General features: G+C 49.6%; 3 protein-coding genes across 5 annotated transcripts in view; 1 reads left to right on the top strand and 2 right to left on the bottom strand.

The window, feature by feature from the left end:
• Positions 1–595: 595 nt before the first annotated feature.
• UBIAD1 (UbiA prenyltransferase domain containing 1) lies at positions 596–7,544 on the bottom strand. 2 transcript variants are annotated; one of them, XM_044445466.1, is made up of 3 exons: positions 7,415–7,544; positions 2,898–3,461; positions 596–1,330 (listed from the first exon to the last, which is right to left on the bottom strand). In XM_044445466.1, exons 2-3 carry the CDS (start codon positions 3,418–3,420, stop codon positions 843–845), a joined length of 1,011 nt encoding a protein of 336 aa, XP_044301401.1. In that variant the 5' UTR covers positions 3,421–3,461; positions 7,415–7,544; the 3' UTR covers positions 596–842. The 2 variants fall into 2 exon arrangements, with proteins under 2 accessions (XP_044301401.1, XP_044301400.1); XM_044445465.1 differs by lacking the exon at positions 7,415–7,544 and adding an exon at positions 5,797–5,876.
• A 1,594-nt stretch (positions 7,545–9,138) lies between these two features.
• On the top strand, positions 9,139–16,391 carry LOC123031082 (F-box only protein 44-like). The gene is made up of 6 exons (XM_044445543.1): positions 9,139–9,227; positions 10,715–10,971; positions 12,243–12,414; positions 13,369–13,464; positions 14,109–14,238; positions 15,695–16,391. Exons 2-6 carry the CDS (start codon positions 10,728–10,730, stop codon positions 15,947–15,949), a joined length of 897 nt encoding a protein of 298 aa, XP_044301478.1. The 5' UTR covers positions 9,139–9,227; positions 10,715–10,727; the 3' UTR covers positions 15,950–16,391.
• Positions 16,392–19,557: 3,166 nt separating this feature from the next.
• Positions 19,558–22,310, bottom strand: part of MTOR (mechanistic target of rapamycin kinase) — an 80,502-nt gene continuing 77,749 nt past the window's right edge. For both annotated transcript variants that reach the window (XM_044445369.1, XM_044445370.1), the window contains 2 exons: positions 21,849–21,954; positions 19,558–20,471 (listed from right to left, as the gene is read on the bottom strand). In XM_044445369.1, coding sequence (XP_044301304.1) covers positions 20,456–20,471; positions 21,849–21,954 — 122 coding nt within the window. In that variant the 3' untranslated portion in view covers positions 19,558–20,455. The remainder of the gene's footprint in view (positions 20,472–21,848; positions 21,955–22,310) is intronic.

The raw sequence follows: 22,310 nt of genomic DNA, 5'->3' as shown, positions 1-22,310 counted from the left end.
TGCAAAAGGCCTGAAGCATCAAAGGACTATTGCAATTAGAGCCAGTTTAGTGTCGTGGTTAAGAGCATGGGGCTGGGACTCAGGCGATCCGGGTTCGAGTCCCCGCTCGGCCATGGAGCCAACTGGGTGACTGTGGGCCAGTCAGACTCTCGGCCCAACCTACCTCACAGGGTTGCTGTTGCGGGGATAAGATGGAGGAGGAAAATGTAAGCTGCCTTGAGCCCTTTGTAGGAAAAAGGCAGGATATAAATGGAAAAATAAATAAATAAATAAATAATTTCTTAAAGTGGGCCAAATTCAACTTCAGGGAAACACTCAGAGACCACTTTGCAGTGCTGGGCAAGAAAAAACTAAGCCAAGCCAAGCCAAGCCAGCATGCCGTATCTTGAGGCTCCTACTGTCTTTAACTCTGCCTTAGAAGAGGCATTAGAAACCTTCTGAACGGGACAGAAAAATGCACAAGGGCTGGGAAACCAGCAAAGGATTTTGGGGGGCAACGCATGTCCCTCTGGAGAAGCCCGGGGGGGGGGCAGCCTCGTTCCCAGGTCCCATACTCCTCTTTTAAGCCAACGTGGGGAAGAAATACAGGCAAAACTTTTGCAAGTGAAGCTTTATAAATATCCTTCCCCCCCTACTTTTGAAAGAGAAAGTGTGAGACGCTTTACAAAGGGTGCAGGTACAAAATGACTGAGTCACCCAAACCGTAAGGATCACCACCGAGTCTCCAGCAACTCTCTCGACGAGGAGCCAGAAACCAACCCGTCGCTCCCAGATCTGGCAGGATCGCAGACATTGCCCCATTGGCCACCGTGGGCAAGGCTTTCCCCGAGACCCAGGGGGCCCTACAGCTTGGGGAGGCTGCCCGGGGGAGCCAGGAGGATGGCAAACACGTAGAAGAGTCCCAGGAGGAGGTTGAGCTTGGCAGTCCTCTGGGGGATTTTGACGAAGGACTGGCTCCGGAACTGCCTCTCCAAGGAGAAGGCCATGGGGAGTGTGAGCAAGGGCAGGGCCATGCTGATGGTGTAGCGGGTGGCCAAGACGCAGAAGATCAGGTACGGGAGGAAGAGGAGGGTGTTGTAGAGCACGTAGGAGAGCGTGGGCCCAAGGAGGATGGCCAGGGTGACAATGCCGGCCCGCCGATCCGACTCCATGTCCCGGGTGTTGTTGCTGTGCAGGATGGCCTCGGTGCTGAGGGCGAGGGGGACGGCGTAGAGCAGGGGCGAGGGGGACAGCTGGCCCACCTGCACGGCGTAGGCGAACATCACCGCCAGCGGCCCGAAGGTGATGAGGATGACCACGTCCCCCAGGGCCACGTACTTGAAGCCGATGCCTAGGGCAAGCGCAGAGAGGAGAGAGAGCCTGTCAGGCACAGGCCGGGACTCGTCCAGCCCGCTTCGCCCGGTCGGTCGGTCGTGGCGAGGAAGGAACAGAGGAGGGTGCAAGGCACCCTGGGATTCTAACAGGAAACGAGGCAGGATATCCGGAAGATACGCAAATAAATACAAAGGGTGAGGTCACACAGGGGGCTGGGGTGCTGTCCTGGGGAGACCCGGGTTCAAACCTCGACTCGACTGTGTTCTGTGTGTGACTTTGGGCCGGTCCCAGCATGGCCCAAGGGGTGGGGATGATGGGAAATGAAACCCAACACGGTGGTGCAGTGGTTACAATGTTAGGCTGGGACTGGGAAGCTCCGGGTTTAAGTCCTCCCGCAGCTCGCCCAGGGATTGGGACCCGACATGGATTCTCAGCCAGCCCTACCATGCAGGGTTGTGGTGAGGATAAAATGGAATGGCATTTCCTTAGGAGCTTCAGAGGAAAAGGTGGAGGGTGGGGGGAAACTGACACAATTGTTCCTACTTCTGTGTTCCTGATGGTCCAATATTTAGATTGCAAGCCGGAGGCAGGGGCAGCCACGGAAGCTGAGCCCAAGGGCCGGGTGCCGAAGCACAGGAAACAGGCTGTCAGCGCCCAGCCCGGCTGGAAAAAGCTGTAGGCTCTTTAGGTCCACACTGGACAACACTGCAGGGCTGGCGATGGCTCCCGGCTGCTGAGGACATCAGGAGAAGGGAAAGCGGCAGCGCTTCCGCTGCATTTGGATCCTACTCCCCCAGTGCAGGGTGGGCTTTCCCGGCTCTTTAATTTCTTTTATTACATTTCTATCCTGCCATTCTTTCCTGCACAGAACTCCTGGTGTCTGGAATCCTCCTCCTCCTCCAAACTGGCATTCATTGCTCTGCTGTGCTTTCACAGCAGAAAAAACTGTACCGCCTCTTATTCCCATTCCCAGCCACTGGTGCAGACAGGCACACGACCTCTGACACCAGAGGCAGCATGGAGCCATGAGGACTAGCAGCCTCTGATGGTCTCATATGCAGGAGCCCCGGCGGCAAATCCACAAGGAGGACATGAGGGCAGTGACTTCCTCCTGCTTCTTGGGGGTCCTTTTATAGAGATCATCGAAGGCGGCACAGAATTTGGACTGAGGAACTTTAACGCAGCAATGGCCTTGCGGGACCTTTGAGCAGGCCGGTGACTGGACAAGCAGCCTGGCCGGATTGAGAAGCCTCCCCGTAAAAGCCACCCGTGCCATCCCCACCCACGCAGAAGAGGGATTCCCGGCACGCCACAAAAGGCCACCACTCACGGTGAGAGGGACTGGATTTCTATGTCAAGGAGGGGGGCAGACTGCCCCCAGCACCAAAGCGGCTGCTCTGCACACAGGCCCCAGCCTGGGACCCGACTTCTCCAGGTTGGGCGAGGGAGCATTCCCACCCTGAGCAGCTGCTCCCGCTGCCTGTCCGTGTCGACTCTGCTGGGCTGGCTGAGCCGAGGGGCAGCTCGACCTAAGGCAGCTCCCGGGGCTGCCAACAAGCAGGCGTATGCGCGGCCAGCCTTACCTCCGGTATAAAGGAAGGAGCTGGACAGTCCTCCGAAGTAGATCAAGGCCAGGTGCTCCAACCTGAGGGTGGAGAGACAGTAGAGGCAGGCGGTGGAGAGGCACCCCAAGGTGTACAGGACGACCCCAAACCTCACAACATCTTGGGGCTCCAAGATCTGGTCGACCAACGTCCGGTCATCGCTCTTCTTGTGGTCAATGCCCTTGGAGAAGTCATAGTAGGTATTGACCAGGTTCCCCGCGCCATGGACTGCCAGGACGGTCACGGCGCTGCCCAGCAGGAGGCCGGGGTCCAAGGTGCCCTGGGAGCGGTAGGCGAGGGCGCTGCCCAGGGCCACGGGGGTGAGGGAGGCGCTGAAGCTCCATGGACGGAGAGCCAGGACGTACGAGGCGCATTTGTGCTGCCAGGAACTGGGCAGAGCCCTTGGGGGCCCCAGCAGGCCAGCCCCCTCGCCTCCTGCCTCGCCAGCATGGTGGTTCTCGGCCACGATGCGGATCTTCTCCACCTCTTCTTTGGTTTCCATGGTTTAGAGCACTCCTGCAAAACCAGGTGTCAGTAGAGGATCTGGAAAAAGGAGGAGGAGATGGCACAGTGGTGGAAATCCTCCAGGGAAAAGCGACGTGCCCAACCCCTTTTACTGAAATCCTCCCCCTCTCTGACGGAAATGAGAGGAGGACACTCCCTAGAGCACCATGGGAAGCGGTTGGCCTTGGAAGGCCAGGGGGAAAGGGACTGGAGAAAAAGGCCTGACTTGATGCCAACTGAGGAGGTGCCCCAGACATCGGGGGCTGGCAGAGAACAACCACACAAGCCGGGGGGAAAGAGGCAAGCTGGAGTTTGCAAACTGAGAGCCATAAATGCAGAATTGATCAGCAGAATTGCTCCAGAAAACAGAATTCAACACAGAACGTAAGCATTAAGGAGGGCTCCCGAATTACATTTATCTGTTTGATTTGTGCGGTACCTTTCCGGCAAAAGCAAGGCAGCTAGCCATAACAGAAATCCAGCCCAAAGAAAACACAGTTCAAAGATGATGAAACACCAAGAGATTTGAAGTACAATGAAGAGAGACAACACAAAACTACGTACAAAATGATTACATGAGTGGAGCCGGCTGGAATCAGGGGTCAGAGTAGATGGCCCAGGAGACCCCTTCTAACTTGCTTTTTTCTATGCTTCTATGTTTAAATCTGTAAACATAGCAGGGGATGCTTCCTGAATACAAGACCATCATTCCCCAAACACAGGCTTCAACCCAGTCAGGAGATGATGGGAGTTGTAGTCTAAGAGCACCCAGCTGGAGCAAGGCCACCTAATTTGAACGCACCTTCCTCAAAAACAGCTTTGCTGAATTCAAAGAAGTCCTTGTGACTCCAACCCTCCCGGTCACTGTGCCACATCCCTCCAGCCTTGCTCATGGGTATCCCTTGGGCACCCCGCTGGCCGTTGCAAGACCAGAATGCTGGACTAAATGGACTAAGCCCTGATCCGGCAAGTCTCTTCTAACTTCCTCTGCCACAGAGCTGCCCCGGTTCAGCGAAAGCAAGCTCCGGCCCCTGGATGCAAACAGCACCAGGAGAAACAGGCCCACACACCCCAGGCCTGATCCCCTACATTTTCCAGTTGGAAAAAGGAATCTCACAAAACTAGATGGGGAAAGACATCTGCCCATGATCCTGGCCATCTGGATGGACCAGTGGCAGGCTGACTCAGTATAATTAAGCTACTCCGTACCTTCGTGTGATGCCTTTAAGGGCTGCAAAGCTAGTATAATTTCAACAGGTGTACCTTTTCTGGGGGGGAAGAAAGCATAGCAGTCTTACCCAACTTAGCAGTCTCCAGATGTGTTGCACAATGACTCCAAGCACCCACCCCCAGACAGACAGACAGACAGCCATGCTGGCCAGGGGATGCTAGGAGCTGTAGTGAAACACATCTGGCAGCAGAGAGTTAGGACAGGAGAAGAGAAAGCTGGGCTCTGAAAAACAGTCTTCCTGTCTAAACACCTAGAGGGCTGCACCTTAAAATAATTTAAAAATAAAAACCAGTTCGCCTTGCTTTTCCCTGTGATTAAAGGAATCCACTTTAGATTTTTATCAATTTTTGTAATGGAAAGTAGCTAGTCCATTGCCCATTTTTTAGAAATCCTCATCTCATCCCCAACCCAATGGACACCTTCACTCCACATACAAAAACTGGCACATGTACTACCAAAACACAATGACTTTATCCCACAAATGGATAAATACATGGACATTCGGTCTGCCTTTCCTGAAACTTATGCAATAGCACTTTCTGTTGTGTTTCCATATATGCAACAATATACCCCTTTTATTAGAAGTGTCATAAAACAAGTGATTTGTTAAAATAGGTGTTGAAAAACTGTAATTCCCTTTTTACGGGTTTGTTTCCTTGCAACACACAACAACATTATATCCATGTGCCCCTCTCTATAGATTTATTACATATACAATGCAGCCAGCATTGCACGTGGGTCAGAGCACAGAACCGAAGACCCAGGAGCCCTGGGCTGCAGTCCCCACTCAGCTGTGAAGCTCTCTGCGTGACTCTGGACCAGTCACTCACTCTCAGCCTACCCTACCCCACAGGGCTGTTGTGAGGATAACATGGAGCCGTGGAAGCCACGCTGCACTCCTCGCAAGAGGCGGGGAGTGGGACACAATGCAGGACAAGACGCCGCACGTGTGTAAAGCAGACTAGGTACGAAAGCAGACCGTGCGCGCGGGTGCATTTACTGCACTGGAGGCTGCGCTAATCCCCCTCGCCCAGTCCCCCGTCTCCGCCGGTGGCCGTCCGCACGGTGCCTCTTCCCCCGTCCATAGCGCTCACTCCGAGGGAAGAGCGGGGCGGAGGGAAGTCGAGCCCCGCCAAGTCTTACCATGGGGCGACGCAGGGACGCTCTGGAGAAGCCTTCGCTCTTCCCGGGAACTTCTGCCTGCGCCATCCACACCTCTAGCCCTCTGCCTCCTCGGACGGCGGGCGCTGTGCGCCGCCCAAAACTGCCCGGCAGGGAAACAAGTCCGCCGAGCCGAGAGTTCCGTTCCGCCGACCGCCGGGGCCGGGACGAGGGACTCTTTTGTCCCTGACTTTTTATACGTCCATTCGTCTCTCTCCTGAGCAGTACTGCGGCTCTATGAAGCCACGCTAATTCTTTTATATGGTCATTTATTTTATATTGTTATTTTATATTTTCTATTGTTGTTATTGTTATTTTTTGTTGTGAGCCGCCCCGAGGCTTCGTCGAATGGGGCGGCATATAAATGTTTTAATAAATAAATTCACAAGCAAAGGGAGCCTTCTTTAAACGATTTCCTTCTCCCAAGCAATCTTTGCATCTCCCGCTCTGCCCGCCCCCCGCCGCAAACCCCGCAGTTTAATTTCTAAACCGCCCGACAGCCAAAACTCTGCGCGCAGCTCGCACTCATCGAAAGCTACAAAATGCAACACCGTACAGGGCAATAGAGAAATTTATGAACAGCACTGCGGCGCTAAACTAAAAATAAAAAACGGTCAAGTCTTAGGATAGATACATAGCCAGAATACGAGCCATCTAATAGAATAAAATCCCTGCCCCTCCCAGCACGGCCCAGCCAATGCCTTCTTTGTATTTGAACTTGCGGAGGACCACACCGTCGACGTCCATGAAATGCTTAAGAATCTCCAGGGTGTAATTTTTTATTTTTACATGCAACTCTATTAAAACTATTGCTTAAGCTGTACTACGAAAAACAGGTTTGAAAGCCCTTTCGAAAACAGCCGAATGGAGCAGCACCACAATTAACGATGATTCACGCATCAGTCAAGGCTGAGAAAGTTCCCGCCCGGTTGGCCCTGCCAGATGTTACAGGCTGCAAAGGCTGCGTTGCATATCCTGCCCTTGGCCCCTCTTGGGAGGCACCCGGAGTGGCTGACACGGCTCCATGTTTTATCCTCACAACCATCGCCAGGTCACCCAAGGGAGCTTCATGGCAGAGCGAAGGCTAGGGCCTGGGTCTATGCTGGCTCCCAGCACTCCGGACCATTGGCCAGGCTGCCTCAGGCTGATGGGAGCTCAAGTCCCCAGCATCTGGAAGACACCAGGCTGGGGGAACCTGGGCTACATACGTGTCAAGTCTTTCAACTTCACAAAGTCAGTCTAAACGAATAGAACGATCTTGTTTGGGGAGGCGGGCAAAGGAGGGAAATCCGATTTACTTGCGCATCATCTACCCACCCACCCCGTCGCCTTTTTTACTCTCACTTAGTGATCCGACACGAGAGGTTAGAGTTGGGAATCCAGCTGAAAAAGATAACTAACGCCTAACCCAAATAAATAGTTTGTTCTCTCTGCATCCCAAGATCAAATCATTAAATGGTCCCCCAGGGCGAAACTTGCCTATGAGGGGGAAAAAAAAGCCCTTATCATTAGGATGTTGCAATGAATAGCCATAAAAAGCAAGCGTGATTTCTAACAGAACAAAAAAAATATAAGCTGGAAGGACTGTTTGCGCACTTACTCGAGTAATTTCGGCAACAGCCACCAAGTCATGTCAGATGGGCAAACATGTTTCGGTGACGTTTCGTCAGCGTCTTGTTACTAGACAGCGCGCACGTGGTTGCACGGCCGAGGCGCGCGCGGATACTCATGCGCATCTGCTCCGGCACTTAAGGTAAGCGCTTTACACTGGAGCCGTTGCTCCACGAGCGGGGGACGCTTTCAGCGACGCACCTTCGCGCACCGAGACCGAAAGTCACCGCTTGACTTTCTATAGTAACGGAGGGGGAGGCACAGAGCGCTCGCGCGCATGCGCAGATCTCATGCTAGTTCGTCTAAGGGCGGAGGGGGCGGAGTCCTTTCATGTAAATGCACGAATGAGACTCCGTCTTTTGATTGGGCGGATCTTCCCCCGGAGCCTCGTTCTCTTGCCTTTCCTATTGGTAGACACCTTGCCCATCCCATACGTCTGCTTAGCTGGGTGGGTTCGGCTACACATCATCCACAACAGCCAGACATGATGGGAGGTGTAGTCCAAAGAGCCTGGCCAGTGCCATGCTCCCCATTCTAGGCAACCCAGAAACTGGTACCAACCAGATGTTTTGGACTACAGTTCCCATTATCTCAATCCATAAAATGATGGGAACTGTAGTCATAGGCATGGGGGGGCATCGTGTCCATCCGAGCATTCTCACAATCTAATGTTTTCCACTACAGTTCCTAGCACTCCTGAGCATAAGCTATTCTGGTTAGGTATGATAGGAACTGGAAACACAACAAGACCCATGTGGCACCATGGTTAGAGTGTTGAACTGGGACTCAAGAGATCTGGGTTCTGGCTGGCCCTGAAACTCCCTGGGTGGCTCAGGACCACTCACTGCCTCTCAGCCTCCCCTACCCAACAGGGTTCTTTGTATAGAGATTAATCAATTGGATTCCTTGAGAGAATAAACATATCAGGATATAAGCTTAATTATAATAACATCTCTTAAATTAGAGCTGAAACAAGAAAGGCCCCTCTGGGAAACTTGCGTTCCTAATTATCCAATTTCATGGAAGCTCAGGGCATAATCCTATGCCTGTTTACAGGAAAACGTCCCGCACCTCCGAGCACAGCTGCCCAGGGCACGCTGGGCCTTCCTGGACTTTAGTCCATCCAAAATATGCACAGGTTCGCACCCTGCCCTGTGCTGCAAAGGCACATCGAAAAGGTACCAGTCCGAACAGCAAGCCACGGTTCACAACCCAGCAACACCACAGCCTGTCCGCACGGTTTAACTCATGGTGAACACATCACGGCCCGTTATCCCAGCTGAGTGCAAACAACACAGCGGCCACTGGTTCCGACGACAACGACAACCCTGAAGCATGGGTTCTGTTGTCTGAACCGGGGTCTTAAGTGCTCCTTGTGCCATTCCATAGGAAACATACCCAGCTTTGGCGCTTTCCCGTTCTCCAGTTCCCCAGGGACCTGCTCGCCTCCTCTTACCACCCATGTCCTGCAAACCCAGTGTGTGGAGGACCCAAATCTCAAAGGGGGAAGTCTCCCTATTCCTCCTCTCTAATGCAGAATACAAACGCTGGCACTCCCTAGGTATATCTTTTGAGGCTACATCTGTATGCTTCGCGTTATCTCGGACGGAAGGAGGGCATTCTGATTCTTCTTTCAACCACAATGCCAGTCTGGCAGGCAGCCCAGCGAGGGGTGGGGGCATTTCCTGAAACTGCACATGAGAATCACTTTCGATTCCTTTCTCCTGCCTTCAGCTGAACTGGGCACAGCCGAGCCTTCCTCGCAGGGGACCCCAACTGCCTTCCGTGTCCTGCAGAGCCAGGTAACCCGCGGAGCGGCATTTTGGGGTGTGGGGCAGGGGCTGGCTTGGCAGGCATCCACAGGATGCTTTCCTGTAAAGCCTGGAGTTAATGTGCTTTCTGGGCAAGAGAGGTAATTTTAAGGGCGGCAACTGAGTAATTTTAATTGAATAGCCTTATTAGGGTGGGAGAAGGGGGTGTCAAGATACCCGCTAAGCTCACATCTCAGATTCTCTGCTTTCTCTAGCTGCCACTTGGGGCTTTGGAAGTGCTTCTTCGTCCCGGTCACATCAGGACAGCGATAAAACAGCCAGCCCTGTGTTTGTAAACAATCCAGGAGGAAAATGGGAGTTTCTGTCTGCTCCTGCTACTCTGAGTGGTCTCTTGGGGGCTGGGACCATGTGCCATGGGGCTCTAGACTTTGTCCCCAAGGTCAATTCCTAGCTGCACCGCTGGGCTTACCCCCAGGAAAGTTTGGCAGCATAAGAGAGTGCTGATGTTGCCACTGGGCATGTGCAAAGGGTCATTCTCATTATCCCCACTTATGGCCCCAAGTTTAAGCCATCTGAAGTGTGAAGGCATCCACAAAAGTCTTCCTGGAGTCCCTCCCCCACACTTCCCTTAATGCAGCCAGGATGGGCACAACTGTGTCTCCCTCACCCATAAAATATGGACACACGGGGGAGGGAAAAGGTGACAAAATTTTTTCTCACAAAAAAAAGGTGAGAGCCAGTGTGGTGTAGTGGTTAAGAGCATGGGATTGGGACTGGGACTCAGACGATCCGGGTTCGAGTCCCCGCTCAGCCATGGAGCCAACTGGGTGACTTTGGGCCAGTCACAGACTCTCAGCCCAACCAACCTCACAGGGTTGTTGTTGTGGGGATAAGATGGAGGGGGAGAATGATGTAAGCTGCCTTGAGCTCTTTGTAGGAAAAAGGCAAGATATACATAATAAAGAAATAAATAAAAATAAATAAATAAAAATAAAACGAGAAAGATCTAAGAGGCCAACAAAAACTGAGCACATTCATTGGGCAGGAAAAGAGGAATAGCTATTTTGGAGGTGCAGGAAAACCAGGGAATGTCCTGCAATGGCTGGAATGACGACTCGGAGGCACCCCGACATTTTGCTGGGGAGACCCACTTGTCATTTACTTTTCTAACACCCTTTTTAGGTTGCTTTAGAGTCAACCCCCTCAAGGAAACGGTCACCAGGCTTGAAAACCACACTAAAACTTAGAAACAGACCAATTTCACAAGAATAGCAAACGCTGCACGAACAGCTTACGCCAATGAAACCCACCGGCCACTGATCATGAGGCGGCCAGGTTCGTCCCTCTCCAGTGGCTTCCCGAAGATCTGCATGAAAGGGGGTGATGAGCCACTGAATGCACGTGGAGCCACCCCTGAAAAGACCCCTTGCTTGTACTCACCCTGTTTTCCACCCAGGGACTGGGTGTGGGTGCTCCTCTCTGCTCTCTTCTCACCCGTCCTAGTTTCTTTTTCGCAGCTCTGTGAAGAAGATGGCAAACTTCTGGGATTTACCCGAAGACATCTTGGTGGAGGTGCTGTCTCTGGTCCCCACAAAGGAACTCATTTGCAGCTGCCGGCTGGTTTGCTTGCAGTGGCGGGAGCTGGTGGACTCACTGCTTCTGTGGAAACTCAAATACCGGCACAACTGCAAAGATCTCAACAAGGGCATCAAGGATGCCTACTACTTATTTTGCCACTTGGAGAAGAACTTAATCAAAAACCCGTGTGGAGAAGGTGCGTGTCCCTGTTCAGTTGAGCAGACAGAAAACCTATAGATAAGAGCTTTTATTGTTTTTTATTTATTTATTAAAAGCTTTGGTATGCTGTCCTTTATAGAAGTATCTCGGGACGGCTTTTCTGAAAGTGTTTTGTATATTCCACTGGGAATGTCCCCCTTCAGGCTGGGGGATTGCATGTTTTAAGAATGCTCCAGCTTAAAAAGCAAGACAGAAAATAAACACCTTCCTGAGAGAAAAGGAGGCTGTGTCAGCTGCTTTGGGTTCCTCAAAAGGAAAAGAGGCAGGATGTAAATACAAGGAAATAAGAACAGCAGGACTGCTTTTTCTTATATATGCTTTCCTAAACTATCTTCATCCGGAAGCATTTCCAATTAATTTTATTTGCTTTGTTTATATACTGCCCACGAGCTAAAGCCAAATATGATCTAAGCCCACCTCTGTCCTTCTGACTGAATGACCATCTTTGGTTTTTATTTGGGGAATATGTACAAATTAAGTTTGTGTCTTCCTTCCAGCTGTGCTGTAGCCACTATGCTGCCCATCTTAGTGAAATCATTTGTTGTGACTCTGATACTTTTTATTTTTATTATTTATTTATTTAGGAAATGTATAGGCCACCCATCACCGTCGTCTCTGGACAGCTTGCAGAATTCTAAATCCTAAACAAAATAAATCAGTTATTCCATGAACTGAGCATAAAACTGACATATTTAAAATAAATTAAATTAATCATATACAATTAAAACTGGTTGACATTAAAATGATGATCAAATAAAAAGGTCTTGACCTGGCGCCGAAAAGCATATAATGACGGTGCCAGGCGGGCCTCTCTAGGGGGCTCATTCCATAGTCTAAGGACTTGGTTTCTCCAAGATCTGAGGTCTTTGCCCTCCTCCTGGCAGGGACTAACTCACCTGGTACAGCCACCCACTCAAAGTCACACTCTGCCCTAGGCCAGGGCGTATCATCATGCAACCCACTGTAGCTCGTTTGGCGACTGGCTGCAGTTCAAGTGGACAAAATATATTCACATATATTTTGAGTGTTATGGGGGTATTGCCTGAATCGAGGGCTGTGGGTTATCCAAGGGTTTAACAACCTTGGCTGAATCTGAAAGCAGACCATGGGTTCATGATGGCCTGACTTGCTCCAGGACCTGGGACCAACTTCCTTCACCTCACAAGGACGATTCCTTCTGCTACAGACACCCATTCAAAGCCTCTCCCTTCACTGTTCCCCTTTCTGTCCCCCTCCCCATCCCCACAGAGGGCTTGGATTTCTGGGAAATTGAGACACCTTCCGAAGGTGAGTGGAAAGTTGAAGTGATTGCTGGACTTGGAAAAACGAAGGTCCGAACAACCGACTTTCTGATGAAGAATTCTGAAGTGGAATACAAGGCCCAACATCAGGTCAACAAATGTTTCGCTACATATAATGGGTAGGTACCATAGCTACTTTTGAGTAAGAATTCCATTTTCCCTGTAAGAATTCTCATGCACATGAAATTTTGCCTCCCCACTACACACAGTTTTAAAACATCAAAACAAAATAAATGCAAAGCGATTCATATGAACACCTAATCTAAATTCCTTTTAATATATTCTAAACCCATCTGTTTATCCCATTTATCCCACCACGCCGCGAAGGCTGACATTCTAAGGGATATGACACAGAAGGAAAGGGGAAGAGGTGGAAAAATGCTAATTCAGCTCCGAGATGCTTAGTTGCAGAATCGAATAGGTTTTAGAACTCACCTGCGAAGGGATTCTACTTCCCGTTCATCAGAGATTCTCTGTGGCCTCCCTTTTACCCTCACAACCCCCCTGCAAGGTGAGACTGCGGGTCACTGGGAACCCCAAAGGGTGGGGATGGGTGGAGACCACCTTTTCCCCAAAGCAGTAGAGCATTTGGCTCCCGGTTCTGCAGAGAGCGTGGCTAGAAAATTCTGCAGCCCCCAACCTCCATGGTTTCCTTCTGCATTATCAACCCTGTGGACAAGCTGGGAAACATTCTTCGGGGGGTGGCGGGGGAGCTGGCCTCCAGTTGTCAGATTAGTAAGAGCAGTACTGAGGGGCTTCGCTTTGTGCCTTCAGGGATGGCTGTGCAATAAAAACTCCAGCTCTGATAAGAACGCTTCATGGGTCTGGGCTTGACCCAAAGATGCCATTTGCTGACCCTCTAAAACAGGAGTGGGTATCTCAGGCCCTTCCGGTTTTTCCAGCTTACAAATTCCATGCCCCTTCACCACTGACTATGAGAGAAAGGATGGACAGGAGTGGTAGGCAGAAATATGTGGAGAGAGCCAGAAGCTGCCCACCCTCTGGTCTAGAATCGAGGAAACCCTGAACCACCAGTAAGGGTGCTTCCTCAAGGGCCCCCCATCTGCTTTCAGACTCTGCATCAAGTCCCAGCGCATCACCTTGAAGGACCACGGCTACTGGGACCAGCTGATGGATGAGTCCAGACCAGACATTAACGTGACAGATTGGTGAGTTGAGCACACGGGGGGAGGAGACAAGCCCTCTTGAGGTCTCTAGGAGATCCAAAGTAACAGGTAGGTTTGATGGCCAAGAGGAACAGCTCTGACCAGACGTGGGCTGCAGCACCCTGGAGAACTTCACGGCCGCTGAATTGTTCTGGCAGTGGCCTGCCCTGCCCTGCCCAAAGCCCTTGTACATCTGCTCAAGGCTTGGAGGCCTGGTCTTCTGAAGAGAACTACCACCTCCTAGAAAGGACACGCTGCTTTCCCAAGATCGCACCATGACGTTCCAACAGCCCGTCTGGCCAGCGTGTCTCAGTGGTCTCTGGAGCTGTAGGTGGAGATGGCCTATAAGGGTTCGGTGAATCCACTCCAGGTTTCAGTCTGAATGTTAAAGGTGCTAAACCCCTTCCTCAAATCAGTTCCACACCATGCAGAGTCCCCGAAAAGTTCCTCATCAGTTCCGCATTAAGAAGTGACACAGAACAGGAAGCAAGAGGCAAGGATGACATCCAGTATCCCTGTTCTTCAACCCGGAGTCGTCAAACACCTGCTGCTGCCTCCATCATCGGCTCGGCATGGGAGGAAGGCTGAGGCTTTCTCTGCTCAAATCCCGTCGCACCTGATTGTGACGCCTTTTTCTCTCCGTGCAGGTTTTACTCCACCCCTGGCAATGAGTACCAGCTCACTGTGAAGCTACTGGCAGAAGACTTCACAACTCTCAAAGAACATTCTTTCACAAATGGATACGGAGGGCATCGCAGATCGGGAAAATGGCATCGGGTAAGTATGCCAGGTGCAGAGAAGTGGTGTGCTGGGCGCTGGAGCCAACCAGGCTTTGATCAGTGAAGCTGCTACTTCACCTGCCTCCCACACCTTCCTCCGATCGCTGACTCCTTCGCAGCCTAGCTGCAATTCCCAGAACAGTAAAGGCCAGAGAGATTTCCCCAGCAACACCACATTGTGGTAGGAGCTGTCCCGCTGGTGTTTCCAAGGCTCTTGGGGCGGTCGGGTCTCAGCTGACAATTGACTCACTAGGGCACCAAAACAGGTGAGCGAATCCAGCCCTCAAAGGCTGGGACCTGACGACACTGCAGACTGCTAGGTTATATACATCCCTCTTCTTTCTGTAAGCAATTTCTGAGGCCTCAGGCTGAGTCGTGTTTCTTTGTGGCTTTATGGAATGCGAAAGAAAGGACGCTGGTGCAGAATATTTTCCCAACAGAATTACATATCAGATATTACAAAGTCCAGGTCCTTGTATACTCAGGTTTGGGGGTTGGAAAAGGAGTTTGGGACTCTTCTTAGATATGTCTCTGTGGTTTTCTTCTGGGTCTTCAAAATGACCCTTTATTTCTCCACTTGCAACTATTTTACTTCATTCCATATTCCTGTTTTGAGACTTCCTAATGGGATACAGTAGGAGATAAAGCAGATCAAAGCATACATGACATTAAAAAAATTGTCAATTTGAGTGTGCTTGGTGAGTTCAGGAAGTCTTACTGAAATAAAGGTGCTTTCAGGAGATACCCATCGAAGTCAGCCACCTGGAGGCAGGGAGCTCCAAAGACAGCTAGCCACCACACTGAAGGTTGTCCTTCATGTAGACTCCAGTTGGGCATAGGTCCAATGGAAACACGCCATCCAATAATGTCAGTGATAGGGCAGGTTTGTAAGGGAGAAGGTGCTCCCTCCAGTATTCTGGTTCCACATGGTTTTGGGGCTTCATGCACCAGTACCAGAGTCTTAAACCTGGCCCGGTAGCAAATCCGCAGCCAGCAGAGTTCCCTTTGCAATTAAAAGGGACAGCTCTCAACAACGGCCGAGCTACTGCATCCTACATGCACTCAAGCTTCCGAACAGCCTAAGAGCAGCCACAAAAAGTGCATCACAGTAATCCAGAGGTCATTAGCACCTGTCACTGTGGCCGAGCTATGCCTGGCTGTTTGCCTATTTCAGGACAGCAACTTGTAGCTTCTGTAGGAGCAACCCAACACTTTCAGTTTGCATTTTCTGGATCAGAGTAAGTGCAGACTGGTCTGCTGGCCAAGAATTAACCTGCTGCCTCCATTTCTGGTCTCTGCATGGGAGCAGGGCTATGGGGACTCTCAGGAGGGGCACCTGAACGTCCACACTGACCGCTACACCACCAATTTGGGCAGGGGTACTTTCCTGCTACTAATCCTGCAATCTGAACTAACCCCAAGTCCTTGCTTCCCCCTTTCTCACCGGCTTCCAGGTTACACACACCTTCTTCTGCCCGCCTGGAGTCCGCCACATTCTTTTTCAACACCAAGGCAAAAACATGACAGGGGAGCCATTCAAACACCGCATGAAAACCACCAAAAGTAGCATTACCATCTCCTCAAGTTATTACGAGGACAACTACACTGATTGCTATTTTCAAGACTACTATGGTGACAGCGATGATGATTATGATGAACATTGGGCCATGAGTGACAGCTTTGCTGATTACGACAATGGCTTCTGGTAAAAGGTCTCCTTATGGGATGCCTTCCATCATTTCTGTACACACTTCCCCCAACTGCCTCGAAATGCGTACTGCAGTTTATATCCCAGCTCCGGATATTGTGAATACAGAAACATCTGAAGAAACCTGCTGGATCAGACCAGTCAGTGTCCAATCAGATGCCTACAGAATCCCGTAAGTAGGTCAGGAGGTCCAAATAACTCTTTAGAGAGAAAGATTGCTTATATGTGCCTTTGTGATATAACATCGGACCTGCAGTGTCCCTGCGCCTCTTGCCCAGAAAGAACCAGAATTCCAAGCCAGGCTCCTTTGTTCTGAAGCTTTATCACTCATCTGTTCCTTTAAGAGATTAAGACTCTCCACTCCTACATGTAGTTACCAGGTTAATCCTCTTCATGGCCCTTGCGCTTTGCCGTTATCAGTACTGTGTAATCACTGATATTTACTGCACTATTATTTATTTATTTGGAGTTTTTGTATGCCGTCCCATTCGCACGCGCCTCGGGACAGCTACCAACACAATAAACAAACAAGCAAATAAATAATATGTATTAAAATCCGGATTCACCCTGGCTGTAAACATTTAAAATCAGTAATAAAAAGGTCTTGGCCTGTCATGTCCCCTCTGCAGTTTCTTCACATCATCTGCTGGTATGTACCCAATACTACACTCTGTATATGTTCTGGCATTTTGTAGTTCGGGGTGTGCTTCTATCCAGCAGTGCTGTCGTAGGTTTGTGCTGTGCAGAGGGGGTGACCCAGGTTGTTCTCACCAATGAAAGTGCTGAGGTTTGAGGCTGAGGTGTCGTGTCCCCCTGTGGATCTGAGCATATATTCCTGCCGCTGCTCTTGAGGAGTCCCTCACAAGCGGAGCAGCGCCCTTCTGCTCATGTTCCCCAGCAACAGGCATGTGCTAGCTTCTCTGCCAATTTTGAGCTCTACATCTGCAGCTGCTGCACACAGGAGCAACAGCGTTGTTTGGATATGAAGCAGGACCCAACAGGACTTCAAGATCTTCACACATGGGTTAGCAAGGAGTAAGACAGCAGCTCTCACTTGACCTGAGACAGTTCTGTGTGGGAAGGAAAAGTCCTCCATTTTCTCAGCTCAAAACACAAGGCAGTTTACGCTCTTCTTGCTTGGGGTTTTTTCCACCCCTGAGTGAACGCACCAATAAGTAGTTTGTGCTCGGCCTTTAAGGACAGTTCCTGGCATGCTGGGGGCATTGATAACCGCTGTGTTTAACAGGTCCAAATACTGTTTTTGTTGTTTTGGAATGCTGCTTTTTTGGGCGGGGGGGATCCTGCTTTTTATTGTGTTTGTGGCCCGTTGTACTGTTTTCAGTGTGTTCCTTTAAAGATTGGTAAGTTTCCAAAGAGCAAGGGAGGATAAGAGGGAGATGAGGGAAGTGACTGGACTGAGGATGTGCGGGCAGAGCTTGGAAAGGTACAAGGAGAGAGAATTTTATCTTTTAGTCCATCAGCAGTTAACTTCGCACTAAACCTCCCCTGACGGTTAAGAGTTTGTCATGGTCGGTCAGCAGTTCATAGAGGCTGAAAAAGTGGCCTTTTCATTATAATTCCACAATGATGCTGTGAAAAGCATTGAAGAGCCTACAAGAAGTAGAATAGAGGACATATTAATGACTAGGGAGAGTCAGAACCTCATATTATCAAGCATCCTAAAGAGCGTGACTGACAGAAGCTAACTGAAACTTGAGTACAGAAGGGAAGATTAGAACAGAGAGAAATAAAATTAGGATGCTGTGATTAGGATGGGGTGTTTAATTTTATTTTCTGTCTTGCTGTTAAACTGTCCCAAGACTTTGGTAAGTTTTAAATAAAGACGGGCCAAAATACATTCAGAAATGAAGGGAAGATTTTGAGAGCGTGTCATCACACTCAAGTTGTTATCACACATTGTTTTATCCTAAGTTACTGGATTTATTGTCAAATAAACATTTGTTCCGCGTATTGTTCTCTCAGAGGAGACCCATGTCAGTCATAGGCTGCTGCAATACCAGCGTCTCATTCTCAGGACCATGTAGACCAGTGAAGGAGCCTTATAGCTTGGGCACAATATTGTGGAAGAAGTTAATTTAAAAGATCGGAATTAAATTCCTGGTGGCAGTGATTACATACTGAGAGAAAGAGGGAATTATCAAAGGAGGTTAAAGAAATACCGCATCTAAACATACCACAGGGAGTGAATTCGTGACACCCGTGTTTTTACGAACCCTTGTGAACTGCCCCAAGAGCTTCAGCAGTTGAGCCATGAAGAAATGACATGAGCACGTGCAGAGTTCCTCTCCTCCTCCTCCTCAGTTACTCCATCCGCGAGTGTGACTCCCTCGTCACTGCCCTCCAGCACACTTGTCGAAGCGCGTGCGAAGGGATGAACACGCGTGGATCCCAAACACTCTTTGGCAAGACAGTTGGTCAGCACTGCTGTGCAGGAGAGTTGGAAGAGCTTATCCTGTCTTTCTGGAGCTTGGGGCGGTGGGGTGGGGGATCAGGTGGGCAGGTGGGTGGGCACCCTTGTGGCCCGTGCATTGAATCTACAAAGTGTGCTCACGCCCATTTGCTGCCAGGAAGCTGCTGGCAAACTCTGTACTGCCTCCTTCGAATAATTAGCTGCCCTGCCCAGAGAGCTTTGGCTGGAGGTGGTACGAAAACAACAACAACTGAATAACAGAGCCACTTACCGTCTGTACGTCAATTCACAAGTAAGCGCCATTGAGTTCGGTGGGGCTTCCTTCCAGGTATACAGGATTCCAGCTTGATTTGAAAGTTACGTTCAAAATATTTAAAACTTGTCTTTTATTACTGGGGTGTGCTGTCAGTGGAGTTGCAATTGACACCAGAAACTTTATGGGAACAGTGAAATCAACTTAAATAAACATGCAACATTCCTATCTCAGTTCCCCTATTTTAACGATCTGGTTATATTTGAATTTGTTACTTTGGAAGAGAACTACAAACCTTTTTGCTGCACTGTGATCTCAAAATGCTATATGGTAAACAGAAATACAAATTACCTCTCCTTTTGGGAGAGGCGGAGCTGTTCAAAAATTGAAGCTTTTTTTCATGTCTTCAATTTTGGCATGCTAGGGACTTTAAAAAAAAACATTTGTGTGTGTATTGGTATTTATGTGTTTGTTTATTTATTTACTTATCTGCTGAATCAGCCCAAAGGCCATCTAAGCTGATTATAATCCATGAAGCATACAACAATAAATGCAGTAATTAAAAATGCAATATACAAAAAACAATAAGACAAAACAGTGCACAGCCGAGGGCACATTAAGTCAAAACGATCCATATTAACAACTTAAATTTTTTCCAAATAAAATCAAGGATTAAAATACCTAGAGAATAAAACTCTTTTCACTTGGTACCAAAAAGATTACAGGGAAGGTGCCAGGCCTACTGCTGCTGGGAGGCTGTTTCCCAATTCAATTCATGACTCCCAAAGAAAATACTGAAATCATATGATCCCCTGGGAGAAGACTGTACCACTTTATATATGAAATCAGGCCAGGAAAGTTTTCTTGCTTGTAAAACCTCCTCCTTTTGTGCAGGAAAACACATTAAAAATAAACACATTTAGAATACAGGTTTACACAGTTGTACTTTATTGGCACAAAAATATTAGACTACAACATGGAATCTAAAATGGGTACAACGTGTGCATTTTGCTTTTTTATTAAATAAAGTAACAACCGCAGGCATTCGCCCGCGTGTTTTAAGCACTCATTTCCCCCTCTTCCAAACCCATAACTGCTTGACGTTTTACACTTGACGTTAATGCTTCCCCCTAGATTTTTTTCTTTTCCTTTTCACTCAGTGCCAGCATGGAAAATTCCTCCAGATGCACAAAACCTACATTCTGCAAATGTCCATCCCTACTGCAATGCTCTGCTCCTAAAGATAGTTTCTTCGGGCCCTTCCATGCAGAAACATGCTATATGTGTGTGATCACCACAAGCATCCATCACAGTCTAGTCTGGGCTGAAGTTTCGAGGCAGGCAATTCAACCCAAGAGCAAGAGAGCAGGTTTTCAGGTGCTCTGCACCGTCCCAAACTGAAGCAAGGTCACTTGGAGTCACACCCATGAATTCATCATTGGTCAGTCACAATACCAATATGCTTGTATCCAAGTCTGTCGTAAGAGACGGTCTTTCTGCCAAGTTACTCCCCAAAGACCAAATTATTCTTAGCAATTATTTGGTCGCTATGCTTCAGTTTTGTTTTAAACACTTTGAAACCCCCTGTGTTTCATGATGGCTCAGCCCACCCCCCGAAAACAGCAGCTCTAAGTCAGCTTGAAACAATTTTTAATATATACAGTTCAGTTTTCTCATTTATAGTTCAAAATATTTGACAAAGGCAGTCTCTGCAGCCTGACCACAGACCTAGTTTCTCCCATCCTAATTCTCACTTTTGAGGAGAACAAACTTGGAATGCAAAGCCTCTGAAAGGCTCTAAGTGCGTCATCACAAGTCTTCAATTACCAAAAAGGGCACCTGAAGGGGGAAAGGGAGGAAGGAAGGAAGGAAGGAAGGAAGGAAAGAAGAGAAAACGTGAAACAAAGGCCCATAAATTGATTGACATCCCACACAACCCGGCAAATCTCGTTCTGAAGTTTCGAAGACAGTCTGTGATAGAGATGAGAGACCTGTCTGCTCTTCCAAGGAAAATGAGGTTTAAAAAACCCAACTCCAGAACCACGTCGTCAACCATGTACAAAGCACATCAAGACCAGAGGAGTAACGAGATGAGTGGGAAGACGCGGCACTGAAGTACCCAGCTTGTTTCCACAAAACATGGTGGTCACCGGGCAAGATGGCATGAAACGGGAAGAGGCAATTTTATGGAGAGGGTGGATACCGAGCGCAGCTGCTCCTGCGGGTGCTCCATCCACTCCAGGGTCAGAGTCGGTGTGGTTCTGTATACATTGGAGGGAGAGCCAACTCCACTTGGGAGCATGGGGTGGCATACAAATGTGAAAATAAATAAGCGGGAAAGCGCGATGGGGCCATTCGCATGGGGCAGCTGGTAGGTCACGGCGGGAGCCAAATGCTGGAGTAGAGGGACCCCTGCTTTGGACATGAAGGCCTCGTTGGTGCAGTGGAGTGAGCTGAGTTTTATTCCACCCACGGAGTTCACAGTAGTGAGAACGGCCAGCAGCCTGCACCTGTGGCCTGCCTACGATGCCTCGCTGGACCAGCTAACAAGGACAACTCCCAAGAAGCAATCGGATTAACCACAGAGTGCCTTGGCAGTGCTTTAAAGACAACTCTTCTAAAAGACCCAGCTGGTCTCCACCAGCAAAAACCCAGCAACATGGACCAGCACAGCTGCAGCAAGACTTGCCTGACCAACACAAAATCCCAGCATCTCCAAACTCCTGCCCGAAACCTCGACAGCTGCTGCCAGCCAGAGTCAACACTGTAAGGCTAGGTGGGCCAAGAGCCTGACTCAAGGCAAGACGCCTCCTGAGCTCCTAACTAGCCCTCGTATTGTTACTTCTCATAGTTTAAAGAACACTTCTGTAACATTTTAAACATTCCGCCTTTAAGAGGCAAATCATCTTAAGGCAACTTCCAACACGTAAATTCACAAATCATGATCCATATTCCATTAAAATCATCTTATAGCAAAGCAAAGAAAAAGCAGCAACCCTTAATGGCAAGTCAATATTGACTCCGGGAAAAAGTTGCCAAGGAAATCGTTCAAAATGCATGGAACCAGCAAGAGGCACACCTCTTCATGAGAAGGGACTATTAAAGAATCGGGTGAAAGAGCTGGCTGTGCTTCCCTCCCATTTAGAGGCCTCGGAGAGAGAAGGCACGGAGCAAGCTGCTTCACGTGCGGAACCGACAGAGGCGCCACCGACTCACCATCCGATGTAGCACTGGCAGAGGTTCTCGTGGGAGGTGGCCTGCTTGATGAGCAGCTCCACCTGTGTGGGCACGTCCAGCGTTTCATCGTGGGAGAAGTCGCGCCCTTGGGAAAAGGGGGGAGCAGGGGAGAAGGGTTAGGGGGGTTCACAAGCTGCACCTGTTGCCCTTCTCGAACCAAGTCCAGTGCAGAGGAGGAGAGTGGGAGGGATTGTTGGTGATAAAACCGGGATGGCAAACCTCCCTCAGAGGCATTCTGGAGAACATCTCCTGCTCCCTAAAAGTCTTTATCCTCTCTCCCCTGCCTGGACCTGTCTCTCGCAGGACACCAAGATGAAGCTGCCTCTGCTACTTCAATCAATTCCTTCCTCAAAACCCACCGTTCTCCTCGCACGCTCCCTTGCCTTACCGTCACCCAGCTAAAACACACCCAGCCGGGGCAAACGGATACCGCTCCCCTAC

The sequence above is a fragment of the Varanus komodoensis genome, unplaced genomic scaffold (assembly GCF_004798865.1).
Source record: "Varanus komodoensis strain SLA01 unplaced genomic scaffold, ASM479886v1 scaffold48, whole genome shotgun sequence".
Taxonomy (NCBI): Eukaryota; Metazoa; Chordata; class Lepidosauria; order Squamata; family Varanidae; genus Varanus; species Varanus komodoensis.
This window is presented reverse-complemented; position numbering and strand designations above follow the sequence as displayed.

Bases quoted from the DNA above. Each gene is read 5' to 3' on its own strand.
- UBIAD1 (XM_044445466.1), bottom strand. From the start codon at position 3,420: ATGGAAACCAAAGAAGAGGTGGAGAAGATCCGCATCGTGGCCGAGAAC. The intron at 1,331-2,897 runs GTAAGGCTGGCC...CGCTTGCCCTAG, and splicing joins CTCCTTCCTTTATACCGGAG to GCATCGGCTTCAAGTACGTG.
- LOC123031082 (XM_044445543.1), top strand. From the start codon at position 10,728: ATGGCAAACTTCTGGGATTTACCCGAAGACATCTTGGTGGAGGTGCTG. The intron at 10,972-12,242 runs GTGCGTGTCCCT...CCATCCCCACAG, and splicing joins CAAAAACCCGTGTGGAGAAG to AGGGCTTGGATTTCTGGGAA. The intron at 14,239-15,694 runs GTAAGTATGCCA...ACCGGCTTCCAG, and splicing joins GATCGGGAAAATGGCATCGG to GTTACACACACCTTCTTCTG.